Genomic DNA, 13,374 nt, shown 5'->3' with positions numbered 1-13,374 from the left:
AGTGCAACAAATCCTACAACAGAAGCATGAGAACCCCTTTATTTGCCAAAAGTTACTGTATAGGCTGTGACATTAGCTTGAGGAATAATTGGTCCATACTTTGAGGACAATAGCAGTCTTGCAGTTACAGTGAATTCAGAAGATTTTCTGATAATAAATGGTTTTTTGGCACCTTAATTTCAAAACTTTCCTGGTTGTAAGCAAAGAACAGTTGCCACGAGACAAAAACCACTTCACACATGTCCAATGTGTCATGAAATTATCCCTGGCAAATTTATCTCCCGGGGGAGGGGGGGGGACAAATTGGCCCCCACAAAGTCCAGATTTTATCCCCAATGGTTTCTCATATGGGAATATGCCAAATCTGAAAAGTGAGAGAGAGAGAGAGAGAGAGAGAGAGAGAGAGAGAGAGAGAGAGAGAGAGTGTGTGCGTGCATGCGCACGCGCATGCAATCTGACTTCTCTGGAGTAATTGAAAGAAATTATCCGCATAAAGTGGCGGCCATCCCAGTGTCTACATGCCAAGCCATCTTGCAAAATTTTGTTCATCTTTTAAATGAGTGCCACAGGTGTGCTGAATTGCATTTTTAAGAAGTAAGTTCTTAAACTGTGTATTTCAGTAATGAAGATTTTGTCAATATGCTTCAACCTTTATTCTATTTCGACACATCCAATGTTAACTCTTGAGACAATGTGTTGTATATATACATCTCCCTTAATTACTTTGAGCTCTTTGGCTCCCTTTCACACCTTTGGACTCAAATTTATATTACCACGCCACAATTTAAGTTGCACTTAAAGGGTTTATGAAAGTCTTACTCAAAGGCAGAGATTTTTCTGCATACTGGTATCTCCATAAGTTTCATCTGCCAGAAATGAAGCCAAACGTAAATCAACTTGAGGAAATTATAAAGCTGGCTAGTAATTACTTTCTGCAGGAGAAATTTTTAGTACTGCTGATAGGCACAAGAAGTTAAAGAACAAAATCACCCTAGCTCTGATTATTATTAGCTCATTACTTGGAGATGAAAATATGATTGGTTGGGGAAAGTCAAAAAGGTAGGATATATAACTTAAACCCTAGCATGCTGTCTTCCCTTGACAGGTGGGTTCTTTACCTTAGAAGCAACTGTCATGTTTGCTGGACTAAACACTGGCAGAGGGATGTGTAGGTATCATTCAAGGAGTTAAGTTCTTAGGTTCTAGACATGCTGAAAAATTAAGTTGGGCTGTTGGCTTAGTCTCAAACTTCACTTTTGGAAGTTATCTCGATTTTTCCCTGAAAAAAGACGAGTTCAGTGACAGACGAGTTCTTTCTCTGCTGTATAATGAACAAAGAAAAGAAATAAGCTGGCAACAATTCTTATGAGATAGAGGTTTCCGTGACTAATTCAACAAAACCTTAGTTCATATTGAAAAAGATCCATTCTCGTTACACGTTTTTGCTAATATTTAACTAAAACTGATGTCACAAAACCAAATACGATTGAAAGAACTGGGGTCAGATAATGGATTTAGTGGAAAAATGTTACAGTAACTACACCAAGCAGTTACCTGCTTTTTGTTGGTCTGTGCTATCAATCTTAGCTAACATTCATTTCATCTGAGTAAGAAGTCGCAATGGAACACATCCCTTACTCTCCACAATACTTAGAGCAAATCAGCTCTTACGAAACACTGCTTCCTCCTCCTCCCCCCCCCCCCCCCCCCACGAGGAACAATACACAACTACATTGAACATTGACATTCTGATGACATTATGTATGAATATGATGAAAAAACCCTGAAAACCTTTAGACACATTCAACTGATGTTCATGATCTGTGAATAAACTTCCAGTAACACTTTGGTTAGAGGAACAATATCTATTCTTTACTATTAGTACCAAATGCACTCTTTTCAATATCTGCCCAGTGCTGCTGCTGTCTCCAAACAAAAGACTAGTTTAATGCAGCTCTCCCTGGTTGTATAGACTGGGTGTCTGCTGAAGCTATTGCAACTACACACAAACTTTGGTCTCTCTATGATTACTACACCTAAATTAACTTCTGTACCACCCATCTAATTCCTCAACTTTCTCCTATAGCACCACATTTCAAATTGCCTCTTTCAGTTCTGTCTGAAATATGTACTGTCCACTTTTCACTTGCATGTAAGGCATAAATAACTTCAGAAAAAACTTTATAACACTTAAATTTAGTGTTAAATGTAATTTATCTTTTCCAGAAACACTTCTTGCTATTTCCAGTCTCCATTTTAAATCCTCTACATCTACCAGTTAAAATCAAACAATGGAAACTCCTGGTTTTGGCAGATGATGCTTTAAGTGATCACTATATCAAGTGGAGATCTGCAGATAACAGTATAGCCCCCATTTTGACCAGAACCATGGTTGGAATCTCCCTACATGTTGGTCAGGAGCCTGAAGATGGCCTAATATATCGACAAAACTGGTGGCCAAAAATGACAGTTTGGAAATTATACAGCTTAAAGGTTTTTGATTTGACATTCTCTCTCCAGACTGGAATGTCAATATAATAGAAAGATAGATTGATACTATACAACATAGCAAACCTAAGTATTTACTTCTCCTTAAAATCCATTTCCGAAATCCTCTGGTGTTTCCTCCACTGATTGCTCAATGTATAGACTGAGTAACACATGCTAGAACTGTGCATCACTCCCTTAACTACTGCTTCCCTTTTAAGAGTACACCAATGTATTTGTCCTCATTTACTAGTGTAAATACAAGAACAAACATCATCAAAATGCTGAAAGCATGTACATTAAATGCATCCACACCTTGTCTCAATGTCCTTGCAATGCTGGTATGATCACTTATATGATTCAAAGAATGAGAAAACAAATATTTCAGCATCAAATACAGCAACATTATCCAATATCTTAGCTCTATCTGAGTTGAGCGACGACAACAAGAACCTGCATTAAAATGATTTTTTTCAAAATAAACATTCGCAACAAAAACCTTTAACCAAGCAATATGGAATTATCACACCAACATATTTTGAATTTCTTGTTTATTTGAAAAAGTCAACGTACAGACACCATGAAAGAATAGTTTACTTCTTCTTAGACACACCGACTGTCCTTCCTCTGCGGCCAGTTGTTTTCGTGTGCTGACCGCGCACTCTCAAGCTGAAAAACAATTACATCAAATACATTTCACATATAAACCATAGTAATATCTGACCCTTATGAATAAAATCCAAGCATTATAAATTATAGCTGAACATTTTCAGTAATGTAGGCTTTCACAAACGAACTGATTAATTTTCGAAGTTTATTATGGGTCATTATGAATAAACTGCTTCAATTCTATTAGTTTTGAAAGATACACTTACACATGCAACCCAACGAATATCTTCATTACGAGTATAGATTTAAGTGTCAGGAAGTCGTTTCTGAATGTTTGTATGGAGTGTAGCCATGTATGGAAGTGAAACATGGACGATAAATATTTTGGACAAGAAGAGAATAGAATCTTTCTAAACGTGGTGCTACAGAAGAATGCTGAAGATTAGATGGGTAGATCACATAACTAATGAAGTATTTAATAGGATTGGGGAGAAGAGAAGTTTGTGGCACAACTTGACCAGAAGAAGGGATTGGTTGGTAGGACATGTTCTGAGGCATCAAGGGATCACCAGTTTAGTATTGGAGGGCAGCGTGGAGGGTAAAATCTTAGAGGGAGACCAAGAGATGAATACACTAAGCAGATTCAGAAGGATGTAGGTTGCAGTAGGTACTGGAAGATGAAGCTTGCACAGGATAGAGTAGTATGGAGGGCTGCATCAAACCAGTCTTTGGACTGAAGACCACAACAACAACAAACTTCATTAATGGTATTAAATGTTCTTGGTTAAAGTCTAGATGAGTGCCAGTGGTATCCTTGATGGTGGTGGTTCTCTATTGCTCACAGGTTGGCAACATGTCTACTTTTGTGTAGCCAATTATTCTCATGTGGCCAATGACAGGCAAGAAAACAAGCAATGAATTCATAGTGCTGAAATTTATGAAAATTTAAGATGTTGTCCAATTTGGTATTTCTGTGCGTGAAACTAGTAGCAATTTTATTCATACTTTTAACTATTACTCTTGAAGTGTTGCTACAATCACATCAAAATTTCATATTTCTTCCTGTATGCCTGCTGCTCCCTCAATGGCTGCATGCAATGAACAGCTGACACTGTATATCCCATCATACCTCATAGCAACTCCTGACAACATTCCTGCACCAAACAAGTACTACCACTGGCTCTACTCTAGACTTTTACCAATGTTCTTTATTATGATAATTATGACACTGATCTACTATAATTAAAGTACTTCACAAGGCAATACTTTTTCAATAATTCGTTTTAGAGAAATAAGTTACTGAGAAAAAGAAACAAGTTCTGAGATTTTCATTTCCCCCATTCCTTAAGAAATTTGGATAACTTACCCCCAGTAGTGCCTCATTCCACGATGGGCCCTGATTTTCTTCAGCCTCTCAAGATCTTCTCGGAGCTTGCTGTCCAGGTAACTTGAGGTTAACTACAACAATTAACACTATCTTATACAATGAGGATTTAATTTATGCTAGAGCAAATATAAGTAAACCAATGAGTTTTACATGAATGGCAAGAATACTTTCACCCTAATCACTTTCCTCCATTATTAAATTCAAGAATTAAACTTTCACTATACAGGACAGTAGAGTTGTGATATATCTTAAAATGTTACATCCCCAAGCTGTGATGATTGACAACAAGTCAAACAGGATTTTCAACTAGACATTGCAATTGAACATATTAACTAAGGCAGGAAATCCAGGATGGTATAATCACAACATTATGGAAACAATACTCACCATGTAGTGGAGATGTTAAGTTGCAGACAGCCACAACAAAAACATTGCTAAGCAAGTGAGTTTGCAGCCAAATGTCTCCTAAAAAGTGATACACAGGGGGGTGGAGAGGGGGTGTATCTGGAGAGCCCAGAGTAGCTAGAACAACAGTCTGAATAACTGACTAATCTGGCGATCTATTAAACTGACACTACCTTGTTTTGTAAAATGAAACAAAGCAAGGCAGGACTACAGGGCACTTTTAGATTTGCTGTGTGGCTTAATAATGACTGCACCCTCTTGGACACAATATTCTGGGGAAAAACTGCCCAGTCAGATCTACAAGTAGGGACAACTCAGGGGAATTTTCTTCAGGAAAAACAAAAACTGCTATTCTACAGGCTGGAGCATGCGATGCTGGCTCCCTAAATTGAAAGAATTTAATAATGGAAATCAGCAGGTAGAAGTTGGATATATTGGGAATTAGTGAAATCTGGTAGCACTAAGATCAGGGCTTCTGGTTAGATAAGTACAGGGTTATAAATACAAAATCAAATCTAGGTAATACAGGACTAAATATAATAAGAAAATAGGACTGTAGGTAAGCTTCGATGAACAGCTTTGTGAATGCATTATAATAGCCTAGACACACAAAGCCAACACCTACCCACTAGCACAAGTTTGTACACCAACTAACTACAGATGAAGAAATTGAAAGACTGCATAATAAACATGGAATTGTTTAAGATAATTCAGGATGAAGAATATTTGACTGCAATAGGAGAAATTCTAAATGATGAAAAGGAGAAGAAAAAGAAAAAAGTAATGGGAGAAAGGAAAGAAGAAGCTGCCTGGTACTATTTTGCTGAGTAATTTAATCACTACCGCTTTAATTAAAGATCATGAACAAAGGTTGTGTACATTGAAGAGACGTGGAGACACTGATGAGTTACGGACTGATTACAGAATGGTAAGAGATTCAAAACCACATTTTAAACAGACATTTCCAGTGACAGATGTGGACTGACAATTATTGGTAATGAAGTGTAAGTTAAAGCTGAAAAAATTCCAGAAAAGCAGAAAATTGTAGATGGGACTATAATTATTTAAAACAAGGATTTTTAGAGTTTTGAAGGAAGCATTAGGCAATGAAACTGGGTAAAGAATGTATACAGGTAGCCTTCACAGATAAAACAGTGAAGGCAGGTAAGACACACAAAGACAAGGCCCTGCAGAAATTCTTGGATAACACACATGACAGCAAATGAAACAGCTACAGGGGATACAGACATCTACATTACATTAATAGTTGTTCCATGGATCATGAATACGACATTTCTCAATGTGACACACACACACACACACACACACACACACACACACACACAGAGAGAGAGAGAGAGAGAGAGAGAGAGAGAGAGAGAGTGTGTGTTACTGCATGCATACAAATTCATCTATTGAGAAGAAGTTATTCAGAAACTTTAACAAAATTTAATTGAATAGATAATCTACTCGCCAACCAGTGGCAGAAAACACATACAAGAGGGTTGCAATTAGGCAAGCTTTTTTAGCTAGTGGCTCCTCCTTCAAGCACAATTTTTAATTTATTTTTAAACACTGGTTGGATATCTGTCATACTTTTAATGATATTTGGCAAATGATCAAAGATTGTGGCAGCATAATTCACCCCTTTCTGTGCCAAAGTCCAATTTAACTCAGAATAGTGAAGATCATCCTTTCTTTTAGTGTCTTAGCTACACACATTGCTATTATTTTTGAATTGGGATGGTTATTACCAAATTTCAGAAGTGGACTTCTGTATTGCAAAGGTACTGTGAATACCCAAAGTTTCTTAAATGTCTGCAAGGTTATCTTGAGTGGGATCCAGCCATTATTCTGATTACATGCTTTCATGCAATGAATATTTTCTCTTTAATGATGATTTACCCCAAAACATGATGCAATATGGAAGCAGTGAATGCAAATAAGCATAGAAGGTTAATTTACTGACATTTTATGACCACAATTTGCAATAACCGTAACAAATCACTGAAACTAACCATTTCAGCAGATCAATGTGTTTCTCCCAACTCAATTTCTCATCAATGCACACACCCAAAAATTTTGAATTTTCTACCTTAGCAACAGACTTCTGTTCAAAGTCTATTCATCAATGGTGTTATGCCATTTACTGTACAGAATTGTATGTTATGTTTTCCCATAATTTAGTGAGTGCATTTGTGGAGAACCACTTAATTTTCTGAAAGATACTATTTCCAATTTCCTCTTCTAATTATTGTTTGTTGCATGTGATTACTATAATTTTATCAGCAAAAAGAATTACCTTTGCATCTTCAGGAATACAGAGCAACAAGTCATTAATATATGGAGTCCACCAGCAAAATGTATACTCTTTGTCTGGCTATCAATATAGTCATTCGATTTGAGCTACGAGTGTTGTTGTATGGTCTATGCCTCAACAGATGTTAGTACTTTCATCTTGGTATAGAGAAAACAAGATGGCTGGAGCACTCTACATTCGAGCAATGAAAATTTATCGTTAAGTGGTTTTTCAAGTTTGATAATGGCTTTGAAGTGAAACGTCAATGGTGATAATGGCGTTGAAGTGAAACATCAATGGAGGTGGGAGTTTGAAACAGAGCCACCAAGAACATGAACTCTTCAGAAAATTTGCATTCTGTTGCCTATTAGCTAGTAACTTGTTTTGTATGACTTAAGATTAACATAGGATACATAAAACCAGTTACGACAAGAGACAAGCAAGGCAGTACATATTTCTTTAATCCGTAAGTCCTGGCATTTTTTCTCTCTAATCTTGCTACAGCTTTCATGGCCTGTTTTCCCTTCTGCAAAAGAATCTATTACCTCATCAAAGTTGCTTCATGAAAAAACGAAATATCATCTAATATTGAAAAAAACATTGATACAAATAGTACCCAAGACTGGTGTGGTTTCTCGATCTGATTACATGTGTTTTGTCACTGTCTGCTAGATATAATGAAATAGACCTATCTAATATTGCAGCAACTGTAACACACCAAATGAGTTTTCGCACAAATGGTCATTTTTAAAATACGAGAGAATATTTCACGAAGTACCAATATCAAATGCCTACTAGGCCTACTACAAGCAAAAAGTTTTATGTTAGAAAATAGTTTCATATTTCATTCATATGCTCCAGCTTCTTAAGAATGAGATCGAAAAGTCATATCAAATTTTTATATAAATATGGAATAATCTGTGTGATGTCCCCATTTCTTCTCCTTCCGTGTTCTAACAATCTTGTCACCACTAATTCTGTAGCTATTCCTGCCAGTGTCAAACCTTATTCTCCAGTTAACTTCACTAACCCTGCCAATCACCAGTTTAGTTATCCCGCATTTATTCTACAGTCAGGCGTTATTACATGTCCGTACAACACATTATCCGCACTATTTTCAGAATAGAACTTAAAGGGCTGCTTGCCAGGGTCTGTACAAATGGCCCTTACTTGTGTAGCAGTCTGGCCAAAAATTTGTCAAAATTTCGTTTTCTTGGATACACAGAAGATAACACGTAATCTTTCTCACCTGTTATTCCTGTTAGTCGTTAATTTCCACTCTGGTTGTCTGAATCTATGGACTTCGCTAGTAATTATAACAATGCTGATTATTCGCAAACCCAGTCACCCACAAACAGATTTGCATTCAAGAGCTTGGCTTTATTTGGTTCAGCTCTGTCCCCTTTTGTCTGCAAGAAAGTATTTGTCGATGTGCCGGGGATTCCTCTGGCAGAGGCACTATGCACACATACAAAAGTCAACTTATGATTCATTCAGAAATCAACTCAGAATGAGATCAAAAATATTAAAATACCAACAGCAATGCATTTCAAAATCATAAGAATAATTGATAGACCAACGTGGGCTGGGTGCTTTGTGAAAAAAGGTTATTCATCAATAACATGAATTTGGCCCCCTGCTGAAATTGTAGCCTGGGGCAGATACTCTGGTTTGCCCCTGGTTCTACAGCTGTGTAGTCCACACTGGGGAAGGCAACATCAAAAGTCTTGAAGACTAGGAAGTGAGAAGTGTGAATAACTCAAAACTTCAAAAAAGAATAGTCTCATCAAGATTTATCATGACTGCTTTTCTGCTATAACTATGGAATCAAACTGGTTAACTTCACAATTTAATTATGTGTTACCTAAGCACTGGAGATCACATTAGTAAAATCACTGCATAACAGGTGCAGCAGACACTGTACAAATAACCTGCAGGTTCTACACCACTGCCACATTGTGTAAATTTTGAACATCACGGCAGTCTTCCTGGCTCTTAAAACTGATTCACATTGCTGAGAATTAGTATGTATTGTGTAATGATGTGCTAGTTTAATTCAGGTTCAAGGTATAGCATACTGTGTGTTACGATAATTTGCTGTTAATGTGGAACATTTGCGTATACATGAAAAATTGTATAAATGTGTTGGTGTGGTCCTTCATAGTTTAATCACTGCTGATTCATTTTAAAGTGAGAAAACCAGCATTCATCGCCATGCGAGTTTCTTCACAGGTTCAGAAATCTAGCAAGGGCTTCTTTACACATGGTCCCAGCTTATACCTTGAAATGTCTGAGGGCAACACTAGAGGAGATACCTTTCAGGATCTTAAGCTTATATTTACTTCAAACTTTTTTCTTTTTCTTAACAGGTTTCCTTAACTTGCAGTAGATCTTTACAACTATACTGCCAGCCAGATACTGCTGATGGGATTGCTTGTGGTAAAATTTTGATAACACAGAACCCAAAAAATTACTTTTCAAATGCATCTGCCTAAGATTATTATAGCCACAAAAAAGAACTATTCTTTATATTGTATTCCTTATTCCAATCAACTTCTATAAAAAGAGTTTGGATCTGCAGACCTGATTGCAGTAGAGGTCTAAAAAACAAAGATTTACTTGCAATTTTTCTCACCGAAACTCAGTTCCTGTCTTCAGGACTTGAGATGTCTGCCATAGCAAATTCTAACCAACTGTAGAACATAAGAAGTCAGATTTAATTAGAGTATCTGCAGAATAAGGGCCCATTTTCAATTTACTTCCACATACTTTTTCTGTGGCTTTGTATACTAGCAAATTAGTTATTTTTTGTTGTTTAGAATAGTCTTTTTGATGAAAACGATTTAAAAGAGCTTGCAGATGACTACTTTTATAGAAGTGGGCCAAAAATAGCCACTTTTGGCATTTTGAGGAAAATTCAACTCTGCCCTCCATTTGTTAACAACTGTAAAGCAGTAAAATTTTATATGCTAAGACCTAGTATCAGTAAGTTGTTACATGCAAAGTTTTACATTTGCCCCAGTTACTTACGGAGATATAAAAAGCAAAACTTTGCATTTTTTATAGTAATTTTCAGCCAACTGCTTCAAATCATCTTTATGCAGGACAGCCAGAAAATAAAGTTATACTCAATGACCAAGTTTTGTTTCTGTCAAGAAAATATTTCCAAAATGTATCTCCAAAGTTGGTGAAAACTCATGGGTCCACTGCCGACAGCTGCACTATGGGGTCCAATAAATGACTATCTCCATAAGGATTGAAATAATGTTCGTGAAACTGACACTGATCACTGAAAACATGTGCGAATGTTCACAAAATTTCAGCAAAATATGTTATGGTCATCCAGGAATTTTTTGTGAAATCAAACAATTTGACATGGGATGGCCCAGCAATACAAATGTGTGGAACTCTTGCACATCTGCTTTGTATCCACGAAATCTTCACAATGGTGGACACCCCTGTTACCCATATGCACAATGTGGTAACCACAAAAGTCACTGAAAACGCCCGTGAACAATGTAAACCATGCGAAATATTCCACTTCAGCAATAAAAATTAATGAGGTGGAAAGTAGGGGGTCTTGGGCAGGGAGAAGTTAAATATATAGTCAGAATGTCACCATTGTAAAACAAATAACCAAAAATTACAAACAAAAGCCTCAGGAATAAACTGAACCAATAACCACAAAAAATCTGGAATCTAACATTTCATTTGAACTATGTAGCTCAAAGGGAAATGAAACCAGGCATGTCTTCCTGTATCCTTCCCCACCCATCACCCACCCCCACTAAAATAACCATTACCTACACCCACTGAAACATTGCCACATACACTTGGCCCTGGTTTGAGAAGCGAAGACTTGGCCCAATGTAATAACTTATGCACTTTCTGCCAAGTGACCATGTAAGTGGAGAACTCTCCAGAGTATATATAGGCCATGTTGTTGCCCACAACAGCAACCAACCAATGACTTCACATCCATAGATGGTACTGAACACAGAAAAAAAGCTTTCAAACCATTAAATTGACAAGCTAACAATTTCAAAACCAAAAATAAATCAGTAGCCAATAATGACACTGAAATCAACAGCCAAGGCAGAAGAATAACTCAGACAATATCACGTCACACAGCACTATTGTCAATACTGCAATACTCTCCAACAATTTAGAAACAAGGAACACACTAGAGTGCACCACCACCTACTCCAACTCACACTTTGCAAAAAATATCTAACACGCTGCCTCTCAATGACATCATACAACACAACTCTTACATCAAGGGTCAAAACAGATGGGTGGAACTGGACCCTTTCACTAACCCAATGGTCCCACAGTTAATTTCATGTACTCACAAAACTTGCTGTTACACTGTTTGGTACAGTCACAAATCCAAAACCTTTCAAAACCAAAAATAAATCATGTTCAACATTTTAGTGCTAGTTATAATACACAGTATTAATGACTAAGAGCAGAAGCATGTAATGGAGATTAAGTAAGTGCTGCAAATTCATACACCACGCTTGAACACCTAAATGCATCATGACATTTGTGAAGACCATATCTTACGACTACAAGAAATTGTCTTTTGTAAATTATGGCTAAGGGCATATTTTATAATAAAATTTCTCTGGTGTAGCAGTCTGACACGTACTGATAGCTTACTAATGCATCAGATTAATTTAAACATTTAATTTTACAGAACCCCTTTCCTCAAATCAAAAATCTAACTAAGTTCGGACTTTTGAAAATTACCAACTCAGAAATATTAGCGGGGGTCGTCCTGGTGTACTAAATCGTACGTAACTTACTAATGGAAGCAACTGTGGGGTAAAACCTGTAGAGAAGTCAAAGCTCGGCCGCAGTAAAAAAATTAGGATACAATTACTCGACCATCATGCTCACATTTAACTAATATTCCATCAAGTACAGTGTGCAAGACGCATCAATGTGAAACAATTTGCCATTTTCACTGTCAAACAACTATAATAACAAACCTGAGAGTATTTTCCATCGACAATGTCCTTCTGCCTATTAAGAAACCAGTCTGGAATTTTATACTGGCGAGGATTGCTCATAATAGTCACAATCTTCTCCACCTGAAAGAAGCAATACGACGTAAGTTTACCCATTTTTCATCATATGGCGAATTAAATCTCTCAAACAATTCACATACGTACCTCCTCTTCAGTGCATTCACCGGCTCTCTTGTCTAAGTCAATATTAGCCTTCTTTAAAACTATATTAGCATAACGTCGACCGACTCCTTTAATTGCTGTCATTGCGAACATAACTTTCCGCTTTCCGTCAATATTCGTGCCCATGACACGAAGAATGTGTTGGAATTTCTCTGGTATCACGAGAGACTGAGAAGAACAATAACCATATTAAAACACTATTGGAATACATATTTCTTCCACAATCTCTACAAAACACTACTCTAAAAGGAGATGGGTAAATTTACAACAGATTACTAGCTTACCATTTTGGAAACGCTCTCCTCTGCCTAACGTGGCCTGCTAGAAAATGAACGCCAAAGAAGTTAGTTGTGAATGTGATGCTGCAGCATGTCAATACGATGAGATCAAATCGCAAAGATAGCTTACCCCATAAAGTCGCAGACATTACAATTCATAGACAATAAAACCAACGAAAGCAATTTATATACAGTGGCAATAAAAACATATTATAAACAACGGAAATATACGTATATAGAATAACTTCGGGTAATTTACTTCGAAGGTTAAAAAGGAAATATCTAGCTGATAGAGAAACAATAACTATCTATTGACTTCTAATTCTACCTTGCATGAACGTTTATAGGTTCGTATGAGCAGTTGCCAGCGGGCTCGTGCGCATGCGCAGAGCTGAATTCGCGTATGAGCAGTGCCTTCCTCCCGCTTCTGGCTACTTGGAGCGTGGCTGTTTATTGTACGAGCAGTAGCAGCAAGTAGCCAGAAGCTACCCGGAAAAATTTTCCTGGCGCGCCCAAGCTGCCAGATTCGCGGATGCGCAGAGCAAGCTGAGTTATAGTGGGGGGGGGGGGGGGGGTCCTTCCTCACGTGACCCGTGGCCGTGTCTTCGTTTTAGTGATGGGCTAAACTGCGATTTTCCGATATCAGTGATTTCTGTGAATGCTACTTTTCAGTATCTGTTATTCTTAACTGTGATTTGTCGCAGTTAAGAACCT

At 37.3% G+C, this 13,374-nt stretch overlaps 1 protein-coding gene across 1 annotated transcript; it reads right to left on the bottom strand.

The window, feature by feature from the left end:
* Positions 1-3,021: 3,021 nt before the first annotated feature.
* LOC126262192 (40S ribosomal protein S18) lies at positions 3,022-12,791 on the bottom strand. Its single transcript, XM_049958608.1, has 5 exons — positions 12,667-12,791; positions 12,365-12,550; positions 12,182-12,283; positions 4,463-4,554; positions 3,022-3,156 (listed from the first exon to the last, which is right to left on the bottom strand). The coding sequence occupies exons 1-5, from the start codon at positions 12,667-12,669 to the stop codon at positions 3,081-3,083; spliced, it is 459 nt and encodes a 152-aa protein (XP_049814565.1). The 5' UTR covers positions 12,670-12,791; the 3' UTR covers positions 3,022-3,080.
* Positions 12,792-13,374: the final 583 nt, after the last annotated feature.

This window comes from Schistocerca nitens, chromosome 6 (assembly GCF_023898315.1).
Source record: "Schistocerca nitens isolate TAMUIC-IGC-003100 chromosome 6, iqSchNite1.1, whole genome shotgun sequence".
In the NCBI taxonomy this organism is placed as follows: Eukaryota; Metazoa; Arthropoda; class Insecta; order Orthoptera; family Acrididae; genus Schistocerca; species Schistocerca nitens.
Note: the sequence above shows the minus strand (reverse complement) of the source record. Positions and strands in the feature narration are given on the sequence as shown.